Source organism: Eretmochelys imbricata, chromosome 3 (assembly GCF_965152235.1).
Source record: "Eretmochelys imbricata isolate rEreImb1 chromosome 3, rEreImb1.hap1, whole genome shotgun sequence".
Classification (NCBI taxonomy): Eukaryota; Metazoa; Chordata; order Testudines; family Cheloniidae; genus Eretmochelys; species Eretmochelys imbricata.
In genome coordinates, this window is record NC_135574.1 from 149,292,994 (window position 1) to 149,316,997 (window position 24,004).

The 24,004-nt window shown below is 47.8% G+C and overlaps 1 protein-coding gene across 1 annotated transcript in view; it reads right to left on the minus strand.

Annotated features, from left to right (window-relative positions):
- Window positions 1-24,004, minus strand: part of MDGA1 (MAM domain containing glycosylphosphatidylinositol anchor 1) — a 188,255-nt gene that overhangs the window by 36,703 nt on the left and 127,548 nt on the right. The window contains exon 10 of the mRNA XM_077811908.1: window positions 20,092-20,243. Within this exon, the coding sequence (XP_077668034.1) occupies window positions 20,092-20,243 (152 nt within the window). The remainder of the gene's footprint in view (window positions 1-20,091; window positions 20,244-24,004) is intronic.

Below are 24,004 nucleotides of genomic sequence, written 5' to 3' on the forward strand. Positions count from 1 at the left end.
TGCTTATGGTCTCTTCGACACTGCCTCGCCCAGTCCGGTGTTCAACGTCCCAAGCAACGGGGCTTCCTCCACTTCCTTTGATTGACTATCCCACAACCTGATATTCAGCCTACCTGTTCAGCTTTAATTTTGAATTGATTTGACTGGAATAGCAGAGGGGTGGAGGTGGGTAGGGTAGGCTGGGGCCGAAATATATGGGCAAAGTTGTGCGTGCGGCACCCAGACTTGGAAGGTCAGAGGAGAGAATGGGGAGCCATAGGTCAGGATTGAGGGGCAGGACAAGATTAACACATAGGCAAATGAGGCACATGCTTAAGGCCCCGATTTTTTTTTAAAAACCGATGTGGGTTTGCCCCTGACCTGAAAGAACTTCACATACTTGAGTTAATGGTATAGCGAGCTGGAACACAGCGTCACGCCACCACTCAAATTTGGCCCGGACGTTCCTCCACCATGACAAGGGGTTAACCAGGCCAAAGCTGAGCGGCACTGTGACCCCGTGCTTCAGGCTGCAACGCCGCTCACTCGAATAAGTGAAGTTCTTTCAGCGTGCGCACAAATTGGCCCCAGTGGCTGGGCTGGCAGAGGAAGTCCTAACACCCAGCTGAGCCACACTGTGCCACGCCCAACAGAGCCAAGGGCACTGAGTAAACAAACTGCTCTTTCTCCAATACGGTAGGGGCCCAGAAGTGAATGTTTGCCTAGGCCTCAGGAATGGGTTACTCTGGCCTTGGTGAGGGGCCGCAGCAGAGCTGTGTGTCTAGGATCCAGCACTGGGGGCTGCTGGTGAGGACTGCAGTGCAGTAGCACAGCTGTTGGGAGAGAAGACCTACACACTCTCTTCTCTATCAGGTTCCAGCCCCTCACCGACAGACACTGAATGCACTCATAGAATTCAAAACAGTGGCTACCACCACAGTGTCCTTATGCCAGAGCCCGGTGCACTCCTGGGGTAGCTAAGACCTAGTTCCTTCACCCCAGGTTGTTTGGCCACAGCTCCCAAATGAACATTTGGAAGACTGGTCATTGCATAATCCTGCTCAGCTGCTGGAATTGTTGCAGGTACAAGCCCCGTTTTGATTCCCTCGTGTGTAAGGCTCCTCTTGTGTAAGAGGCAGGACCGGGGTAGCCTCTCTTGGAATAGAGCGTGACCTGGATGCGGTCAGGATCCATTTTGCATTAGTAGTGGCTCATCTGCACACGAGCACATTGGGGGCTGATCTAGCTGGCATCCCTACAGCTCAGCCCGCCCAGCTGTCGGCACCTCTCCCGCGTGCTCTGCCAGGCTGGAGAGTACCCAGCTCCCAGTGGCAGTGACCCCACATGCGCTGGCTAGTGCCACACCAGCAACTCCATGGAAGCAATGGCAGCTCATGAGCCAGAGGCAGGGGGATGTATGATGCCAAAATGGAAAGATAAATGCAGTCCTGAGTTGGGGCTCTTTGATAGGGGGAGCCTGATCCAAAGGCTAGGGCCAACTCCTCCTTTAAGGCTGTTGTGTTCACCTGCCTCAGTCCCTGGGCAGACACAGCCAGCCAGGAGAAGGTGGTCAGGAGCCAGGGATCATTTCCCTGTTCTAGCCATTCCCCTTAGTAGAGAAACAAATAGAAAGGTAGGACTAGAGAGAAGCCAAAAGACATGAAAACACCAGGGCACTTTGGCTGGTCAGGGGGTGGGAGTGGGGTGGTCCGAACTGCATGGCTCTCTACTGGGTTGGGCATTGACTTGCAGTAGAGCCCACCCCCTACTAAATCACCAGCACTACTTCCTGCAGCACCCAGGCTGTCCTTCAAGGGTTCCTATCCAAGGGCAGAACTGGTCTGGCCTTGCTCAGTTTGTGAGGCCTGGTGCGATCAAAGCACAGTGGATGTCAGCTGGTGACATCTGGGGTGTTTGGAGATCTTAGCTTTTCCCGAGACATGAGAGGGAGGGGAGGAAAACAGCGCACCGGGGCCTGCTTGCTTTACTCAGTTGTTTGAAATGCACTTAAAAATACTTTCTCTTTCCCCACACTGCCCCACCAACATTCCCTTGGCCTGGAGGGGCCCTTGCCAGGGGTGCTGGAACAATTTGTATAGTGGGGGTGCTGAGAGCCATTGAACCAAAGTGTAAACCCTGTATAGGATGAAAACTGCTTCAAGCCAGGGATTGCAGCAGCCCTCCCAGCATCCATAGTTCCAACTCCTATGGCCCTCGCTAGGCGTGAGAGGGAAACTCACTCTCCATGGCCCATTCAGACTTTGGTTCCTCTGCTGAGACTGTCCACAGTGGGGCCAACAAGTGCCAATATGTGGCGGCAGTTCTCAGGCTGTGGACCCCTGTTCCTTGGGAACTGGGCTGACCCAGCAGCAGGGTCCTATAGTCTTTTAATAGAATACCCTAGACATCTACAGAATGCTTCAAAATTCCTACAGCCAGGAGGTCACAGGCAGTTCTATTGGCATTCAGAGCAATTGATATAAAGCCCTGGTCATTTCATCCACATTATCAGTTTCACAGGCACCAACCAGCACATTTCACACAGGTGACATAAGTGTTACAGGGGTAGATCAAAGAGAGCAGCTGCAGCTTGCTAGGATTGTCCGGAGGTGCTCTGGGTGGAGACAGGTGCCAATATCTTCCCTGCCAATGATCCTGAGTTTTCAAACACCCACCCTGGCAAGAGAGACATCCCCCTCTATGTCCTGGGGTGACTGGCAGGAATGGGCAGAGCAATTACTGAGCAGCTTTCCTTTCAGCCTCCCGCTGGCCCTCATGCAGCCTGGGATGAGTGGAGCCCACTCCTGCCAGGGATCTCCTCCTACCTCCTGAAGCCCCAGAACTCACTAAGCACCTGCTCTGCAGTCCCCATGGCCTGGGATCTTTGCAGAACTGACCTGGCACAGTTTTTGGAAATACGGGTGTCTATGCATCAGTGGCAGCACAAACCCAAACTTGCTACGAAGGAGGGGAGGGGCCATGACCACTGGTAAAGGCACCGTCTAAAGTGCAAAACTGCAGCATGAGCGAGAATAAGGGCTGGTTCCAGGCAGCCTCAGCCACCCATTTGCTCTGTAAGCCTGGAGCAGGTGCTTGGTAATGATGACCAGCTCAGGCCCAGCAGACAACAATAGCAGGGTGGAGGCCGGATTCAGCTCTCCGGAGTGCTTCCATCCAGGACTGACAGCAGCAGTTCTGTGCAGAGCAGGTTGCAGCTGCGCTCAGCAATCTGGGAGTAGTTTCTGTTATTCTTGCATTGGAATGCCAGGCTGCCAGCTCCATTCTCCCCTAAATCTGTACTCCACTGCGTGCTGCTCTGGCTCACTCTCTCCCTTCCACTCTCTTTTCTCCTCCTGCTCATGCTGCCCCAGCGCTGTGAGCTAATATCACTCTGTGCCGTTAACAACGCACGCGCACCAGCATTGAGGCTGGCCCCCTTATTAGAAATTCCCAAGCCGCAGCGGAGGGGCGCACACAAGACTCAGCAACGAGCTCATTCATCACAGGACACGGGAAGCTGCCAGGGGAGTCAGAGCAATGCACAGTCTCATCTCTGCCTTCACCTCCTTCCATTTACAATAAGGAGAGGGAGGAAAAAACATACCATTCCCATCAGTCTCCAAGTGCCTGCTGCAGACATTATGCAGGCTGATGTGGGGGAAGGGGAAGAGCACATGTGGAGAATGGTGCACCAAAGTGCTTGGGAAGGGTGAAGTCACCCATACAGTCAACATGTGTGTACTCACAAACAGGTGCACACACTTGCACACATTCCTGCATTCACATACACGTGGACACATACACAGTCATGAATATCCCACGAGCATATACATGCCCTGTGATGCTGGCTCATGCCAAGGTCCCCCTGTCTCCACTGAACACGGACAAATACATTGCTGGAAGCAGTCCAGCTCACCTGTGTCTTAGTATTGTTAAAAGAGATATGAGAAGGAGAAGAATGTGTTTAGTCTTTATACTTTACAGTTGCTTGCGAGTTGCTGCATGAGTTAATCTCGCTTCTAACGTCTGCATATTGTAAGGTAATATTTGAGCAGTTGTGTTGTGAGGTGCTGTGACTGTGTAAATCATCAGACAAGAGTGTGACACCAACAACAGGAAGTGTTAGACATTTCCTGTTGGGTAGGATATATCAACACCAGACAGATGATTGTGGGACGTGAAAGAGGACAAAAAGATGTTGGTTGTTCTGCCCTCCCCGCTCTAAAGACAAGTCATACAAGAGGATTCCTCCCATCAGCTGAATTCACAGCTCAGAGCACAAGGGAGGAGGGAATAAAAACCCTTAACAAGAAGGAACTGTATCTCTGTGCTGATTGAATTTGGGGGGTGGCAAGGGAGTGCAAGGTTTACTGTGCAGAAACAAGAGATCCTCAGTGCTAACTCAGGCGAAGCACTAAGGGATATATAGGACTGGCTGATTACAGAAGCTTCTATTACTTTTTGAAACTTAAGACTGTAACGTACGTACGTACATGTGTGTGTATCTGCTTTCACCTTATACATAACTCTCTGGTTTCTTTTCCTACTTGGCACTCGTGCTCTTGAGCCATTGCAGGAAGCTTTACATACCCAAACCCCACCAACTGACAGCTGCCTGCACAAGAGCATCCAGGACTGTGTCTCCTAGTTCTAATCCTTCACCATCACACACTGCCAGCAGGTCCTCCAGGCTCGTCCCCTGCTAAAGAACACTCTTGTCCCTTGACCTAATACCTTTGGCATTTACAAGGTGCAGCTTCCAGCATGGCCATTGGGCAGGCTGACAGAGGACAGACTCCATGTTCAGGGGCCTCAAATTGAGATGCATGGAGTTGGGCTGGTTTAGCTTACCCCTCCCAGCTGCTTAAAAAAAAAAAAAAAAAAATCACACAGGGACATGTTGAATGCAAGAGGCCCGGTCCTTGCCATTTCTTCTGCTTGCAAAGCCCATGGCATTGTGGAGTAGGGGCTTTTCTTTTCAAATCAAATTATGTTTTACTCACACATAAATAAATAAAATGTCTGTCAATAGCTAAGTGCTACAAATGATCCTACAACAAGAAAACGGCGTTCCTGGCCAACACTAGCAGCCCTACAATAATAAACGTTTCTGTGCAGCACGGCACTTCTGAAGAACCTTGCCAAAACACAAAAGTACATTCAGCCTAGCAGTCACAAGCAACCCTATCTCAAATCAGTGAGTCATCCCGGTATTCTTGCACAGCTCTGTAATAACAAACGCAAGAGCACACCGGACAGCCATCATGAGCAACCCTACAATAACAAATCTGCATTTGTGTGGGTTTGGGATTCACGAGCAACCCTACACGAACAAACCAGGGTGTGCACCAATACAGTAAGCCATACAACACGCAGTGTTTGCATTCAACCCTACAATAACGTAGCCATAACTAGTGCTGGCGAGTCTCCCTACAGCAGTATATGCAGCCTCACAAGCAATCTTCTATTAACAAACCAGCAGCGCGTGTGTGATGGAGAAGCAAGCAAGCAGTAAGGAAACCAGTTTCAGTCCCAAGCCTCAGAGGGATTATCAAAACTGACGAGAAAAAAAAAAGTATATTAAAATTTTGCTGAATACACGACAAGCAGATTAGAGCAAAGGGACACAAACAACCACAAACATCATGATTCCCAGAGTCATTACTCATTCCTGCCACACTCTGCCCTTATTTGTCCCAGCTCCCTGCTACGTCTCAGCTTGGAGCGTGAGCACTAGCCCTCCTCTCCTATATCTCCTCTCGCAACCCTTTATCTCTTGCCTCTGTTCTTTAAATCATTCTAATTCTCCTGGACATTCCTTCCTAGACAGCAAATGAGGAGAGGGTGGCTGAGTGCACACGATCATCGGCTGAGCACATAGCTAGGGTATTGGGAAAAGAACTCCCAACTCCCATCTCCAATCACATGGGCCCCTGTGCAGGGAACGAAGGGAGAGAAGATAGATGCATAAACACAAGCTGGTGCAAAACCTCAGGCACACAGACACCATTCAGTCTCGTTCCCTCCCCCACCCAGTCTCTCTCTCTCTTTCTCTCACACACACAGCTCTGTAGACAAACCGTCTCTCTCAGGCATACACACACGTGCAATGTGGTAAGATGCCCACCTCTCCCCACTGGACTGTTAGGAGCCAGCTGCCTTTGGAGCTGCCCTGCTGGCAGTGATCCTGTTACGAGTAAGCAGCTGGGCTCTCCTGAGCTGATCTCAATCGAGCACAGACAGGAGTGATAACAGAGCTGGGGCCAGGAGAGTGCGAGGCCTGTAATTACTCCTGCCTGCTGGGGAACAGGCTGCTCAAAGGGGCTTGGAAATAAAAAACAACCCATCAGCAACAGAGCTGAGTAAATAACACCCAGCAACCAGTGCTGCCTCTGCGACAGCCTCTTTGCAGCGGTAGGCAATTAAGAACTGCTTCAAATGCAATGACGCTGGCAGCCATGAGTCCGGTTTGTCTCTCCTGCATGCCCACTAGTGCCTCACAGCCTCAGCCAAGCAGCCTATTTATGTCCAGTCCGGGAGTAGCCATGCAGGTGCTTGGGCTGTGATTGAGAACAAGGTGATGGCAGCAAAGAGGGACTTTTACTCTGAAAGGCTGCACAAATCAGGATGCAAAACAGCCTCCCCTTCCAGTTCAGCCTGTCTGAGTGGAGCAGGAGAAGGACCCATGATACCAAGTGAGCTCCTTCCCCTAGGGCTGTGATCTCACAGGCATTCCTGCAAACCTTTCCTTTGGCTGGGAGTTTAACAGAACAAGCGCCAGCTCAGACAAACCCAGTGAGTTCCAAGTGGTTCCCCATACATAAAACCAACAACGCTGTAATGAACTGCATCATGGCCTTCTACAGGAGGGACTCAGACTCACCCAGCCATGCGTCATCAACCCTCTGCTGCTAACAGCTGATGGAGAGTCTCCTTTGGCTTGTGGTAGAGTTGCCTCTGTTTTGGAATGTGGAGGATGCGAATTCCATTATTAATCATGTTTATTACAGTAGTGCCTAGGAACCAGTGAAGGACAGGGCTCCATTACCAAGGCATTGTACAGACACAGAGCAGACAGGCCCTGCCCTGAAGTTCTATTCCGGCTGCTGCTGTGAAGCTGAAAGGAGCCCTGTATAGGGAACTGCGAAGCTCCCAGGTGTTCATGGCCTTGTTAAAATAAAAATAAGGAATTTGTATAGCTTTACATCTTCAAAGACTTGTTCACACTAATTAAGCCTCAGCATTCTTTACGACAAGGGCACGCATCCATATTTCCTAGATGGGGAAACTGAGGCACAGAGTGGGTAAGCAACTCGCCTACAACAACATACAGAGTTTAAGTGATTATTGCTACTTATTAATGGTAGGGCCCATAATGTGCTGGCCACTCCCCAGACATTGCTATATAAATCAACTAGATTCATTGTAGGCAGCACAGCAGCAGTGGGATTTTAAGGGACTTAAGCATGGACAGGTGAGGGGCTTTGCTGAGGAGCTCGGAGAAGTTGTACCATGCATAAGGGACCATGTGGAAAAAGGCCCGGAGGCACTGTGCAAGAAGCTGACAAGCAGGCTGAGGAAGATGGGAATGCTGGTGGAGTAGGGGGGTGACAAGCTCAGCAAGAGAAGATACGTATTTGGGGCAGAGTTCTCTAGAGCTTTGAAGGGGACAACAAGAAGCTTAAATGTGGCAGATGGGGAGCCAGTGTAGGGATTCAAAGAGTGGAGAGACATGATCAAATTGATGGGCTAAGAGGAGGAGTTTGGGCAGCTGCATTCTGTATGGACTGGCTTGTTAAAGGCGGCACACAGTGAATCAATGGCAAAGCTGGGAATACAGTTTTGCTCCAGACCGAGCCTTGATTCACCTGAAAGGTTCACGAATCTCAGAAAACATTCTGACTGGAGATGGGAGTTAGAACTCCCCAAATTCTCATCAGTCCTGACGCTATTTTCCCATATCTTTAGAACATATCCAGTCCCCCATTACAGCAGTATCTAAGCACCTCATAATCTTTACTGTATTTATCCTCAGTACCCCTGTGAGATAGTAACATTGCCCTATCTCCATTTTACAGATGAGCAACTATGACCCAGAGAGATTAAATTATTTACCCAAGGTCACAGAGGAAGTCTGTGTAGGGTAAGGAACTCACCCTGGATCTCCCAAGTCCCAAGCTAGCGCCTAACAACTGCGTCATCCTTTCTGCTTGTCCCAGACTAGAACAAGTCATTGTGTGGCTCAGTTTCCCCACCTGTAAAATTCCCTCTATGTTGTGAGCATCTAGTTAATGCTTTTAAAGTATTTTGAAGACAAAGTTATAGGAGTATAAACACTACATCAAGGGGGAAAATAAGGAACATTACAAATGGAACACATGAGGTACATTTAAAAACTGCTTCCTATGGAAGTTGTAACATGTTACAACACTTGGAAGACCACAAACAAACAAACAAGTGTTATTCTTGTTTGGTTTAGAGCTACAAAATGCATGAGAGAAGCTTAAATACAAAAAGCTATACTTAAGTATTTAAGTAGTGTTATTTTGTGTAATATATTTTATATTGGCCATAAATACAGTTGAAGTAATCTAGGTAACACTGTGAAGTTAAACTACAGCAGACAGCACAGCTTCATAAAGCAAACAGATTTAGGCCCCAATCCTACAAAAAAATACCCACATACTTAAAGCCAATGGGACTACGCACAATGCATAAAGTTAAGAATATGCTTTAAGTCTGCAGAATGAGTGTTAGTTCACTGCCATGCTGTCCTCTTGGATGGACATATGTCAAGAGAGGACTGGAGGAAATTTCCCAACTGGTTTGGTTTCCATTTCCCCCACTGGATAAGCATGATTCAAATTTTAGGCTTTAGGGGGAAAATAATCATTGCTTACAGATATAAAATCCACTTTGCACAGACATGCACATGGGTGAACTAAAAATTCATGTCTTTCTGTTTTGTGAGCTCTTGATCTAGTCAAATACGATGGTTTGAATGTCGCTGGTAAGCGAGCACGACATCCAAAGCAAATTCATTATCAAAGCCAAATGAATGGTCCCGAAACATATTTCAGCTGGCAGTAAACTGTTATTAGGAGAGTTATTCCCCTCCTGGGCTGAGTGGAAAAGAAATCCCAGTTCCAAATGGAAAAGCCATTGCGATCTTCAGCTGGGCTGCAGGGGAGGGCCTGAGCCAGTGAAGGCAGGAGACAGTCTCTCTCCCGCTCTCTCACCCACACAATCAGCTGCCCATCCTCATTAGGTGCCAAGAGCAGCAGTTTACAGCTTCCCAGAGAAGCCAAATTGGTGCTGTCATGAATTACTGTAACGGCTTGTTCCACACTCTTCAATGATGTCTTTCATTAGGGGCTGATGAGAAAGCAATATGTATTTTATTAACATATGTCCCCCATGTAAGAAGAACAGACCTAATCTTCACTTCTTCAGGAAGAGAATCAAGTGAAATGTTCAGCCAAGCTAAAGGATGCCTGGCAGATGTCTGAGCTTTGGGCCTTACAGAGACTGCACCACACCACCGATCCCGAGGTGAGCGGGAGCCTGGGGCTGGGATAAAGGTATCTGGTCAGACATCAGGACAGGAAAGGAGGAGAAACCACAGAGTCCTGCTCCTTCTCCCCTTGAATTTAAATGAATTTAGTGCTAGTGAAAGCCAGGTGTGTACCAAGCATGAGTGGGACCTAGCTCAACCAGAATGTTGGTGCCCCCAAACTACCCCACCTCCCCATCACAGAAACACTTCCTTTCAGATTGATCCTCCTACCCCTGTGCTCCAACAGGCTCTTCCTCCTCATTTCTCCCTATGCTCCATTATCTTTCTCTCTCAGTGGGCCCTGCTGTTTGGGCTAGGGCCTCTCAGACCACAAGGCCAAGATCCCAAGATCCTGTCTTCATCTACCCATGTTGGGAGGTGCCCGAATTCACACCACACAGCCTGAAGTTCTCACTTTATCCCCAGCAGAGGCAGAGCCCGGGTCAGGGCCACCGCTGCACCAACGGGCTCTGCTCCTGCCAAAGAGACACGACATCTAGGAGTCAGAGGGGAATGCCATCGGCACAGCCTGCCTACTTGGCCTCCCTGCCGATGACAGAATCCATTGTGGGAGGGTTGGCAAGGAGACTTATTTTAAAACAAAACAAAGTGCAGAACTGTTTATTATTCGAGCCCAGCGTTCCTTAAATGGAACCTGCTGGCACACCACCCGGCCTAATGAAACCACTTACCTAAGTCAATCCTACAGCAGGGCATGCTGGCAAATGGCTGGGTCCCCAAGGGCTATCCCTAATTTCGTTGCAATTGCCCTCACCTTTAGTACAAAGGGAGAATACAGAGTCCGGCACAAAATCCTTCTTGATCCAAGCCACCTGCCCAATTGGCTCAAGATGGAGCTTTACAGACTGGGATTGTCATCCCCATGGCCCTAACCTGGATATGAAAGGTGGCTGGCCAGAGGTCTCATTATTGAGCTCTGTGAGCCGCACTTTGGGAACCCCTGGGCTATGAAGCTTTTTAGTGTTTTATTTGATGGGAAAAGGTCATTGTACATAATTTCAAACAGTTACAGAAAGCAATTTCTAGCAGTGACTATAACCCTGCTTCTGGGCTGTGAAAATCCAGCTACCCAGCCTGCAACCGTTTCATAGTCTAGCTCTAGAGAGGAGGATTTTTTTCCTCTTTTTGACAAGATAATGTACTCTTCCACCAAAGCATAGCCACAGAGTATGTTCCTCCCCCAAGGCACTCAGCTCACTCTCTTACAAAGAAACACCTCTATGCACCGTGGGGAGTATGCCCCTGGCTAGCTGATACTTGCTACGGGAGAGATTGCAAACCCCAACGTGCACTCCCCCTGCTTTGGCTCCTCTCTCTCCTCCACAGCCACACACAGCCAGCTTTCATGAATGAACCAGAGGAGAGAAAAAGAGAACAAAAAGAAAAAGAAAGAAAGTGAGGGGAGGAGAGGGCAAATATACATGAAAAAGGGCAAGAAGGGTGGGCGAACAGTGGAGGAAGCTATTGAAAATGGTAAATGAAGTAAAGAAAGGAAGCATCCCCAAGCAGCGTCCCAACCTTCCAACAGGGACTCTCAGAAAGACTCAGTAACTAGCGTGTACTCCTTAAAAGCACCAAAGGGAGGGGGGCAGGGGGATAAGAGATAGGCGTGAAAGACTCTCTTGCTTTTCTCTTTGATGCCTGGCTTGCATTTCTCTTCCTGTGCTCAGCTCTGTACAATACAGACCGACTATGTGAACAGCCAGCTGGACAGGAACAGCCAAGGTGGACTCAACATCTCACACCTGTAAGGCTGGCATAGGGATACAGTGCGGGTGCTCTTTGCTCCCCGCCGTTCCTGAATTAGCACTGAGCCAAAGCCCCAGCAAGGAAAGAACATAAGAATGGCCATGCTGGGGCACACCAAAGGTCCATCCAGCCCAGTATCCTGTCTTCCGACAGTAGCCAGTGCCAGGTGCTTCAGAGGGAATGAACAGAACAGGCAATCGAGTGATCCATCCCCTCATCCACTCCCAGCTTCTGGCACTTGGAGGTGCTGTGCTGCTGAAGATAGACAGGTAGACAAGGCCCTGCAATCAGCAGTCACTAGAGAGCATATGGCCCTTTTATAAAAGTTGGAGCGTTAGTTCTATTGTCCTAGTCAAACTCTGATAATAACCCAAATTAGAGTGGAGCTAATGATGGAAAAAAATTATCCATAATTATTTGTTTATATTAGAAAGTTAACCCACTTTCTGTGTTTTCTCTCGGACAACCAAGCACTTCAGTTTTACTAGCACAAATACTCATGAAAAGTGAATTTTAAGATCAAATTTTCACTGAAAAGTAAATTCTGAATTGCTAAATAACACTCACAAGTTACTCTCTGGGCTGTGTAGATTAGTTATAGAAATCAGCCAGTCAGAGAACAGAAATGCCACAGAACTGATGTAACTAACCTGCACAGCTGAAATTGCCAGTGTTCCCAACTAAGCACTTGCAAATGAGCTGCAGACCCAGCATTATTGGCTACATACCTTCCTGAATCACATTCAATAACTAATAAATCTGACCGTTTAATGATTGCTCATGAGCAATTTGTGAATAAAACAAGTCAAAATTAATCAAATTATTTGTTGTGAATAATTTGCTGAATTCCTCCTAGGTGCACTAAAACAGAATCTCACTAGCAGAGCTGACAGATGTCAGGCTGATCTAATGTCGGATTTACCTTCTCCTGGCCCATCCAACAGGCACCAAGCTGAACCGGTATCAGCCTGGAGATGCTGCTGGCATACAGGATTCTGCAGTAAACTGCTAAGCTTGCAGGTATCACTCTGAGCCTCTCCCTGGCAGAGCCCTTTGGAACCATACTGCATTATTTAGCAAACATCCTCCTGCCCCCATCACGTGGCTGCAGTGAGCCAGCCCCGGGTGGGAGTCACCTCTCCTGGCGCCACTGTGCTAGTCCCAAGTGGAAGCAAACCTTTGTGGAGTTAGCTAGCACAGAAATTGGTCCGCATAGCATATATATTTGAAACTAGACGGGAGCTCCCTCCTCTCCCAGCCCCAAAATATGCAACTAGTTTGGAGTCTTTCCAACCCTTCAGATCTAGCAGAGAAGCCTGCATGCTAGCAGCTGCCCTCACACACACAACCCACTGACAGACATCCAGAGTGGAAAGCAGAGAAGACTAAACACTTGTCAGCAGACGCGACTGCAGCTGCGTGCCCAGTACAGAGCAGTGGTGGGAGCAGATAGAGCATGATCCTGCCCCCTCTGTTCCCAAATATCAATGGGGATTCTGCTGCTTTTCCCGGGGCCTGACACAGAAATCTTATTATGCTTCAGGAGGAGTCTTGTCCATCATGCGCTATTGATCTCTGCCTACAGGTCCCCTTTCGCCCAGCACAGCTGTCATTCAATTCTACTGAGCATCCCAAACCACTTTTCCTCTCGCGGACCTTAAAGACGCAGTCACCTCCTTCCTGCTTTTTCTGCCTCATGGCCGCGTGAACCAAGAACTTCAAACCACCCCCACCTGCTGTTTACCCTCCTCCAATGGCCTCTGCCTCATTAAGGGCTTTGTCCTGCACACCCTTAATGTAGCCTCAAGAAGGCAATGGTGCTAGAAAGTGAAACTGACCAGTCTAGTGTCACTGACTGAGCAAAAAGTAAACAAATTGCATCAATGGTGGAAAGTAAATTAGATCCGAGAACCTTCTCCAGGTGTTACTCACTGTAGGGGAGGACATTTTTGCAGCCAATGCAATTTTTACTTTGATGGTGTCCTATTATAGCAGCACTTCATGAGCAGATACCAGCCTGGTGGCTAGGGAAGGCAAAAAGGAAGTTGATAAAAAAAACCTTTCCAGAGTCATAAGCCATCCCATATATGAGACGTCTTTATGAAACTCAATCTCGTGCCTGCACTTGGCCCTTTGTGGCCAGGTATCTGCAGTTCCCAGTCCTCACCACAGCTGTATGGGAAAGGGAGGTACTGGCAAGCTGATGAAACTGACTCTCAATCTCGCTTGTTGGAGTTACTCCACCTTGTATAAATGAATATTCATTGTACGTGAGAGAAGTCTAACTCTATAATCCGGTGGTTAGGGCACTCCGCTGGGGTGTGGGAGGAGACCCAGGTTAATATCCTTGCTCAGCCCGATTCAGAGCAGGAATATGCATCTGGGTCTTCCACATCCCAGGTGAGCATTGGCAATTCTGGAGCTAGTCTGGGTCTCTCGCTCTCTGGTTTTGACCAGAAAGTCTACCCTGGATCTGAGATACCTAGATGAAAATTCTGTCAAAACTTAAATTTAAACGTTTTGGACGGAAAATTGTTTCATTGAAATTTTTTTGATCAGCTCTAGAAATGACCTTCTCAACCCACAAAGCAATGAATTCATGCCCTGAGCTGCGATTACCTCATAACTACAATTACTGGTCACGAAGGGTACGGCTGCACTGCAGCGACAGGTGGGATTGCAGTACGTCTAGACACACCCAAGCTAGCTAGCTCAAATGGTAGCAGTGAAGCCAAAGCAGCAGCACGGGCTGTATAAGCCTGCTTGGGAGTGTACTCAAGTGGCTAGCCTGTGCAGCCTCAACTTCACAGCTAATTATTATTGGAGCTAGCCGGATCAAAGTTCGCTCGGGTGTGTTTACATGTGCCGTGATCATACCTCTGACTGCAGTGTAGACATACCCAAAGCTATGTAGCTTTTCTGTGTGGAACTCAACCACTTCCAGAAGTAACTCTGCAGGCAGACGACCCACCGTGGGCCATACCCATTCCATGTGTAACTCTAAGTCGGCTTAATTCATTCCTAGGTGTAGAACTTTTACTTGTGTCTTTGAAAATTTACCAGCCACTGGTAAATTCTCTGACCTCTTGTTCTAACATTATAGGATACCATTAGGCAAAAGGGACTGATCGGTTTTCACTAAATCCTACTTAAATTTAAGAACTTGAACTAGGTTCCTCTGACTGTGCTCTGTTCCGTTCCAGTCCTGCAGGGACTCTTGAGATGAAAATCCTGTCAGACACCAACGTGTGGGAGAGCAGACTGTGGCCCAATATGTGCACAAGCAATGAACCTCAGGATAATTATGTTATGGACACAGGCCTATCATTATAGCCTCATGTGGTGTCGTTTCCTTGGTGATGATCATGGTGTTGCCTAGACAGCGCATAATCCCCAGGAGCTGGCAAAATGTTAGCCTTGTTTTTGTAAAGCGAGTTCAGACACCTGAGTCCGTCTTAGGACGAGTTTCAGTTTTTGTAGCCCCAAGGTAACCCTTCCCCCTCAAGACATCTTGGTACCATTTCCAGAGCAGTTTCACCAGAAGCAGCGACCATGTCTGGAAAAGGGGCCTGGTTCATCTCCCGGCCTTGAGTGCCAAATGCTAGGAGAGGCACCCACCACCGTGTTTTCCTTCTTCACTGGTTCAGAACCCTTCCTAAAGCATGAGCTCTGAACCGAGCCCTGGTTTATTACTGTTTGTGAGTGCTGGGCTGGGCCCATTGGGTTGTCATTGAATGGTTGTCTGTACCTGCTGGGACGCACACATTAGCTGGTGAGTGCTGGGACATTTATGTTTGTTAGGGTTCAGTTGCTCATGAGCACGGGATTGCGTACATGAGCTTGTCGCTCTGAGGTTGCTCCTGAATGGGGAAATACATACACTGGTGGGTTACTACAGGCTGGCTTGTGTGCTGAGCTGAGAACTCTGGTTCTTAAAATGAAAGCAAACAGCATGGAGGGCTGGTGACACCTCACTTTGGAGCTCCAATGCCATGGCTTCAGTCAGCCAGGAGGAGGAACTAGAGAGCACAGTTAAGGGATCTCCTCCTGCCCTGTCTGCCCCTGCAGGGGCTTTTGGCTTTCTGCACTAATGAGACAGAAAAACATCTAAAGAGACACTGATGGCGTGGGGTTAGAGGAGGGTAAAAACACATTAGAGGCAAGAAAGAAAGAGACCATGTTACAGTAAACAGAACTCAGTATACACCTCCTGCTGTGCTGCAATGGTCATCAGCAGAGTTAACCTTCCACTCTAATCTCCATCATTAAATCCCTGCTAACGCCCCTGTCCTATGTATGGCCTAGCGGCTGTCTGTCTGTCACCTCCAACGTGGTGAGCCTGGCTCCCCACCGCCTTAGCTCTCATTAACACCCTCTGGCTGGCTGATGGTGTGAGCAGCAGCTGGCTCCCAAGCCCTGCTCAGTTTTGTAGACAAGTGAGGAGGTTTAATCAAATAGGGAGAGGATGAAAGCACCAACAAAGAGAAAGTCACTCTCTCCCCCCCTCCAGCCACTCTGATGTTGCACAGGGCCGCTCTCATTAAAACCAGACTGGGTTTCCTGGCAGGAATTAATTGGAGATAGCCACCTGGTTAGCTACTTTAGTGTGTGGGTCTAGGAGGGGAGTGCTCTTTAGAGTTAATGGGGAAGCAAGCAGCCTACATTGCAGATGGTTGGCTGGCGCAGGCTGCTGAGGGGGTCCGAGGAACACTTTGCCAGGCAAATCTGAGGCTGTGCTAATCAGAGGAATAGCAGGAATGCGTTAAACTGGTCCGCTTTTGGTCTGAGGACACGCATCAGAATTTAAGGAGAAAACGTTAGCCTCAGGTCCCCCTGAGGGGCTGCATGAAGATTAAACACTCCTTCTGCGCTGGTACCTTCTCCTGCCTCTTTCTCCCTCCACCTTGGGTGGGATAGATTCCGTGTCACTGAGTGCAGAGTAATTCTGCCATTGTCCCCTGTAACCACCAGCTCAGCTCCTTCCTCCAGGATGCAACCTGCACGCAATATTAGAAGGCTTTTCATTTCCCTTTAATATTAGAGCAGAGCCCTGGGAGGGCATAAACCACACAGAGAAACAAGCAACTGAAAGGGTTTTTGTTGTTTTTTTAATATTTTTAAGCCAGGGTTTGGTTTGAGTGGGCTGCTCCAAATCCCCAAGTGATGCAGGAAGCTTTCAGAGAGTGCCAGGTGCCTTTCCATGCTAAAGGAGCATATCTATGCTTGGAAGAAAAATAACCCTAGGCCTTACAGTCTGCCCACAGTCAAGCCACCTGAGGCTGCAACTCACTAGACTTCATAAGCAGGATCGACCTTGGTCAGCACTGCAAGGGGATACCTCCTGGAGCAAGAAATAAAAGAATCCCCCAACAGAACACTGTAGGGCTTTGCAGAGTCTTTGGTACAGAATGAGCTTCCCTCCAAAGCACTAATGAGGCCAGTGCTCCTGCATGGTGCAGTTGGGTGGCGGGCTGCTGGAGGAGTGGTCGTTCAAGTGAGAGAGAGACAGAACTGAGGCTTTTCAAGAGGCTTGAACTGCTACTACTGGTGCTGTCCCTGGGGGTGGCTCCAAGCTCTCAGGCTATTTTTTAAGTTTAGGTTAATTTGTATCCAAATGGAACTGGTTTGTCTGTCATGATAATCAGCAGCAGCAGCGCCCTGAATGATCAAATCCCATCTAAAATGCACAGGCTTCTGTGTTGAGTCCCCATGCTGGAAACACCAGCATCTCTGAAGTACTTGATTCTCTTAGATCCGTCACGCTGGAATGTGCAGCCCCATCGAACCCTACTGTCTGTCCAAAGCTGCTGCACAGGAAGAGACAGAAGGCTAGGAGCCACTCTGTTGGGTGGGAGAAGCGTTGCTTATTGTTTGACTGGCAGAGTTTAACAACAACTGCAGTAGGCAATTTCAATTCAAGGGGTCCCTGGGGCGCTGCAGAGCATGCTGCTGTTTAGGGATCTTTGCATTATATATTACACTCCCCCCCTGCCCCAAGAGCCCTTAAACCAAACTGAGGCGACTGAAATGAGACCCAGCAATGATGATTACATTTACTCCTCCTGCACCTCCTGTAATTCCAGCTCAGCAAGAGTTAGTCATTGCCTAGCTGCCCCTCACCAGTCAGCACCCAAAAATCCCCTCTCTTGGCTCAGACATGTTCAGGGTGTGTCATGGTGCTGAGGAATGAATTCTGACAGGCCAGTGAACCCAAGCAGCTCCCAGGATGCTGAGGAATTGATGAATTCCAGCTGGCTGGTAAATTAGGATCTCTAATTAGGAATAGCTGACTGATGAGTACCTTTTTCTTAGGCCTGAAGAAGAGCTCTGTGAAGCTCAAAAGCATGTCTTTCACCAACAGAAGTGGGTCCAATAAAAGATATTACCTCACCCACCTTGTCTCTCATGTCCTGGGACCAACACTGCACGTGACTGATCAGAAAGCATATTTTCTCCAAGCAGAATGTTCCATCACAATGGGAGAGGAGGGAAATCCTTACTCTCAGACTTCCCATAATAGAATTTTCATTCCACCATAGGTAGCACCTTGAAGCTAGGTAGTATCCAGGGAGAAGAGTTCACAGACAAAACACACTCTTATAATTTATCCACACAAATTTTCTTCCCTTAAGGGCTCTTCAGAGGAAAGCACCTTTTTTGCTTTTCACAGTTGTATTCACCAGCATCCTCATGTTCCCCACTAGGCGAGGAACCTAGGAGATTACATCAACATCTTTTTGCCTTTTGTTTACCCTGCCATCGCCCCTTGAGGAAAACAACATAAACAAGTAAGGAGTTGAAGATGGGACTCCCTCCTGACAAGCCCAAGTGACAGGGAGCAGCATGGCGTTGCAGTGACATAAGAACTGGAAGATGGGCAGGGCTTCAGAGGACAGACCGGAAGCTCTGTTTTGGCCATGTTTAGTGTTAGCTGATGATGAGAGATCCGGGGAAAGGTCAGAGAGACAGGCTGAGATGCACAGACTGGATGCAGAGAAACAAGTTGGGAGTGTAGAGAGAGAGATCTGAGAGTCACCAGCATGAAGAACATGAGAGCGGATGAGATCACCCAGAAAGAGGGTGGAAAGTGAGGGGAGGAACAGAAAGGTGAACCCCACTATGGAAAGTGGAGGAGGAACACACCCACTGAGCGAGAACACTGATCAGCATTGTGGGAGAAGAACCAGACCAGTGCAGTATCGTGGAAACTTATTGCCTTCCACTTGGTCTGCATGTGGACAAGCACTGCCTTGAATGGGGAATGAACAGTCTATCTTTTACCCTCCCCCTGGCCCCCAATGTACAGTGCCTACCCCTTCTCCCCCCCATGGGAGCTTTAGCTATTGATGCAGCATTCAACCAGTAATAAATTTATGCAAACGTGTTTAGATTGCAAGTGCAGGAAAATATTCATTATAAGAATGTAATGATGCCAAAAGAGAAACAGATAATGCCAACAGCGATATATTGTGAAATGCAGACAAAGACAATAGCACTAATTCTCCTTTCCACAAAGGCCTTTCTACCACTCCAGTAGAGTAAATGTCATTTTCCTCCTCTTCCAGGGAAAGGTGTAAAGGGGCCTCAGTGTAAATGAGAATCAGATCTGAGACTACATGTACTCACCTTATAGGTGGAGAGGAACTTGGTTGAGGATGAAAAAGAATGAAAATCCTAAATTATTTCAGAGAGTTGCAAAGGCGGAAATGGCAACTCTGGTTACAGTGAATCTCATTTTACAGTGAAACTGTTCAGTGATAAAGTGACTTCATTATAAGAAAGCCCCCTGTGTCCTGTATTGTGGTGATTATTTGCTAAGCATGGAAAATGTGCTCTGCGCTGTACGAGAAACAAATATAAGAAGTCCCTTCCCTGGAGAGCTCACAATCAAACAGAGACATAAAGATGAGACTCACTATGTGACCTAAAGGAGGGAGGCACTTGGATTCTTTTTTAATTATTTTGTTTTGTATGTACAGTAAATAATCTTTTACTCCCAAACATCACGCAAACACATTTACTACCAGGCCCCAAGAAGCATCAATCTTAAAAACCTGGGATTTATAAAACACTGGAGAGATCTGGGCATTTTGCCCCAAATAAGGCGGCGAAGCCTGGATGGAAGTGTCCTGTGATTCTTGGTTAGCTTCCCACACTCTTAAAAGTGTCAAACTGTGATCCTTTCTAGCCAGTGCCCTCTCATATCTTCCCCTGATCCTCTCTGGCCCTCCACAATTGCCCTTCAGCCTGTATAGAACTAGAAACCAAAACCCCTGCTCCTGCAGAGTTTATATAATTCCAATGACTTCATTACTGTGACTGTATGAAAGTCCTTCTGTAACACAAAGAATGGCTTTTCCCTGCAGTTCCAGCCTGGAGAGCTCGCCACTTTATTCCCTTTATTTTAACTAGTGAAGAGGCTGAAATTCCACTTGCCTGAGTCTCCAACCTATATAATCTACACTACTTTACTGATGACTGGGGAGGGGGAGGGAGGGTATTCATATTAAAACCCCTTTCAGAAGATAGAGCATGAAAAGACCAAGAAGTGGGACCTTTTAGCTCTCAATCCCTCCCTACAACAGACTTGAACGTAAACACTGACCTGCACAATTGACTTTCCTTTTCTATTTCTTAGAGGAAAGAGTGGCTACTTCTGGCTACTTTGCCAAGAGCAGCTCCCAATCTGCAGGTAGTATCGGAGGTGAGCTCCTCACAGCTCTCACTGAAAGCTGGTCTTCCCAAGTACGAGCATAGTGCTGGAGAAGAGCGATTAGGGATCTTACCTGCCGGACATCCAGCCGGTACTTGAGAATGGGATCCACTGCGTCAGGTTCCTTCTGTGTCCACTGCAAGACATAAGAGTAGTTCTTGGATTGCTTCTGGCTGTGGGTGGGGTTGGGAGTGTCGTAGTAAAACTCTGGGTTGTAAGCTTTTGCTGGGAAAGAAAAAGAAAGAAGAGAAAGGGGATGGGTGTGGGGGTGGGAACTTAAAAAGTTACAAAGTGAGATGGCAAGGGTAGCGAGACTTCACTGACCAACTCATCAGCCCACTGCAGCCGAGGAGGTCCTCTGTACCCAGGGGCACAGGCTGGCATCATGCCAAACACCTCATTTACATTTTAAAAGCCATTCAAACCATATGTTTCTATGCTTCCACTTCCACTGGCTAAGGTACTGGGGGGAAGGTAACAACCCAGTGACCCCCAGCACACCATGACACCGCACCAGTGAAGGTGGCAATGGGTTTAGTTCTGTGGTTGAACTAACTCTGATCTCCGACTGAGGCAACAGTTTAGATTGAGGCAACTTTAAAGTAGTATTTTTGTAACTCCTGTTTCATCGGCTGCTTCAGAGAGCCTCCTGCTAACAATCCCTGGGGAAAATATCCTTTGGCCAATAGATCATATTTATACTTTAAGTGGGAAAGATAGTGTTTCTGAGCCAATGACTCCTCCTAGAAAATGAAGAGAGAGAGAGAGGAAAATATGCACTAGAAAGAAGCTAGATGGTTGGTAACAGAAGGATTTTCCATGGGGGCAGCAGCAGCCCTTTATCTGCCTCTGCTTCCACAGATAAGATCAAAGTGAGCTGGGTTTGTGGTAGGAACTGGGTTGGGTCAAAGACCCAACCCAAAACCTTCCTCAAGATTGCCCCTGAACCCCTTTCCTCTGTGCTCCTGGGCTTCTGGTGACAATCACCAAAATACCACATGGAAAGCTGCTTTCAGCTGCTCTCCAGCCTTGAAGAGTTTGAATAGGATTCAGGGAAGTGCCCAAACTTTCAAGGTCTTAATTGAATGGAATCCTGTGCCTCGTGAGGTTCAGCCATCACTGGAGAGAGCTGCCCATCCTTGGACGCCAATCAAGGCACCAAAATGTGATTTTGAACATACAGATTCCAAGGCCAGAAAGGACCATTGTGATCATCTGGTCTGACCTCCTGTATAACAGGCCAGAGAACTTCCCCAGAATAATTCCTAGAGCAGATCTGTTATAAGAACATCCAATCTCAATTTATAAAAAATGTCAGTGATGGAGAATCCACCAGAACCCTTAGTAAATTGTTCCAATAGTTACAAATATACACCTTATTTCCAGTCTGAATTTGTCTAGCTTCAACTTCCAGCCATTAGATCATTTTACACTTTTCTTTGTTAGACTGAAGACCCCATTGTTAAACATCTGTTCCACACGTAGGTATTCACAGACTGGAATCAAGTAATCATTTAACCTTCTCTTTGCTAAGCTATATAGATTAAGCTCCTTGAGTCTATCACTATGAGTTTTTGAATCCTTAATCATTCTCATGGCTCTTCTCTGAACCCACTCCATTTATCAACTTCCTTCTTGAATTGTGGGCACCAACTTTTCCTGGCACCCCTCCGCCCTGGCCCTGCCCCTACTCCATCCTTTCCCCACCCCTGCCCCGCCCCCATTCCAACTCCACCCCCTCCCCGCCCCTATTGGACCCCTTCCTCAAATCCCTGCCCTGGCCCCGCCTCTTCCCCGAGCACGCTGCGTTCCTCCTCCTCCCTGCTCCCAGTGCTTGCCGTGCAAAACAGCTGTTTCACAGCACAAGCGCTGGGAGCTAGGGGGAAAAACTGGGCACGCAGCGTGCTCCAGGGAAGGAGAGTTGGTGGGCGGGGCAGGGAACTGCCAGTGGGTGCAGAGCACCTACCAAGTTTTCTCCGTGGGTGCTCCAGGGCTGGAGCACCCATGGAGTCGGTGCCTATGCTGAACACAGTAGTCCAGCAGTGGTTGCACCTGTGCCAAATACAGAGTTAAAATAACCACTCTGCACCTATTCCAGATCCCCCTGTTTGTGTATCCCAGGATTGCATTTGTTCTTTTGGCCATGGTGTCGCACCAGGAGCTCGTGTTCAGCTGATTATCCACCACAACCCCCAAATCTTTCCAGGGTCATTGCTTCCCAGGATAGATTCCCCCATTCTCTAAGGACGCCCTACATTCTTTGTGCCTAGAAGACGACATTTACATTTAGCCACATTAACACACACATTGTTTGCTTGCGCTCAGGTACCATGCTATCCAGATCACACTGAATCCGTGACCTGTCCTCTTCATTGTTTACCAATCCCTCCATTTGTGTCATCCGCAAACTTTTTCAATGATGATTTTACGTTTTCTTCCAGGTCATTGATAAAATTATTAATAGAGTCACTGCACCCAGCTTAATGGAGTAGCTCCAGATTTACACTGTTGTGACTGAGCTCAAAATCTGGCCCCAAAGAGGCAAGGCAAGAGATGGCCTTGAATCAGAACTCTCCCTGGACTTTGGGGGAGTCCAGATGCAGGTGTGAATTTCCCAGATTGCGGCCATCTCTAAATAGCATGGACTGCTGGAGTGCAGAGCATAAATATCACCCCCCCCAAACACTCCCATTGGCAGAGCATACTGTCACTTTACACTCAAAACATGGGCCCCTGTCATTCTGTGGGGGTGTAATCAGACTTAGAAGGATTCCGTGTTTTCTGTTAAACATTCATATTATCCATCAGAGTTATGTCCAAGTCTTTTTTTCTTGCTTGTGCAAAAATTTGTTGATAAAATAAGTAAGAAGTTCAGAACCACCTCAGAGATTAATTACTGCATATTCAACTTTGTATTGACTGTGGAAGTCGAGTTTCATAATGGATTCCGAAATGATAATCATCATCTTGCATAACATTAATTCCTTATTAATTGACTCTGAGATGGAAGTGGCAGCAAAGAGGGAGGAAAAAAGAAACCCTTTAATAATGACTGCAGCATATCCGATACTTTTAAAACTTCACTTCTGGAAAGTTGAACTGTTGCTGGACTTTGTTTTTGGGTGAAAGGAGAACCAGACCAGATACACATTCAGATTATATTTTGGGCCTTATATGTAGGTGAAGCTGGAGAGTGGATTAGCACTGACCAGACCATAGGAGTGTGATGGTAGTGCTGCTTGCCTATACAAAGGTGTGGGGGGAAGGGAGGAGGCATGGAATGGGTGCGGGACAGTCTAGAAGTCACATTGTGCCTGTAAAACTTTGTAACAAAGCTAAATTTCTTAGCTGTGGAAGAAGCTAACACCCCCATACACCCATCCATTTTAGGTACTGACATTGCCCCCATGACCACAGTATCTGAGCACCTCACAATCTTTAATGAATCACAACACCCCGTAAAGTAGAACAGTATTATCCTCATTTTACAGATGGGGAACTGAAGCACAGAAGGGCTAAGTGATTTGCCCAAGGTTATGCTAGAAGTTTGTGGCAGAGCAGGGAATAGATCCCCAAGCGGCCCAAGACCTAGACTCATGCCCTAATCACTGGGCTATCCTTCTCAGATATATGTGCTAAGAAAGAATTCAAAAGTTTCAGTCAGCTGTATGAGTGCCGAGGTTTTCCCTGGACCTGTAGATGTTTGGTCATAAGAATGGGCAAAGAAGTTTGGAATCCGAAAGCTAGCACTAGAAAGCTATGCCCTGGCTGTTGAGAGAGGCTGGAGAAGAAGGAACACGCTGGCTGCTAATGGGATCCTGTCTCATGGGACTGAGCACCACAAACTGAATGGCATTAATCCATTAAGTACCAGCTCCAGAAAGGAATCCATGTGCCGGAAGCATTTCCAAGTCCCCTAGGAATGAGTAAGCTTTCTAGAGTCAGTTCTGTTTGACAGAACACAATGGACTTCATTTTGCAGTGAT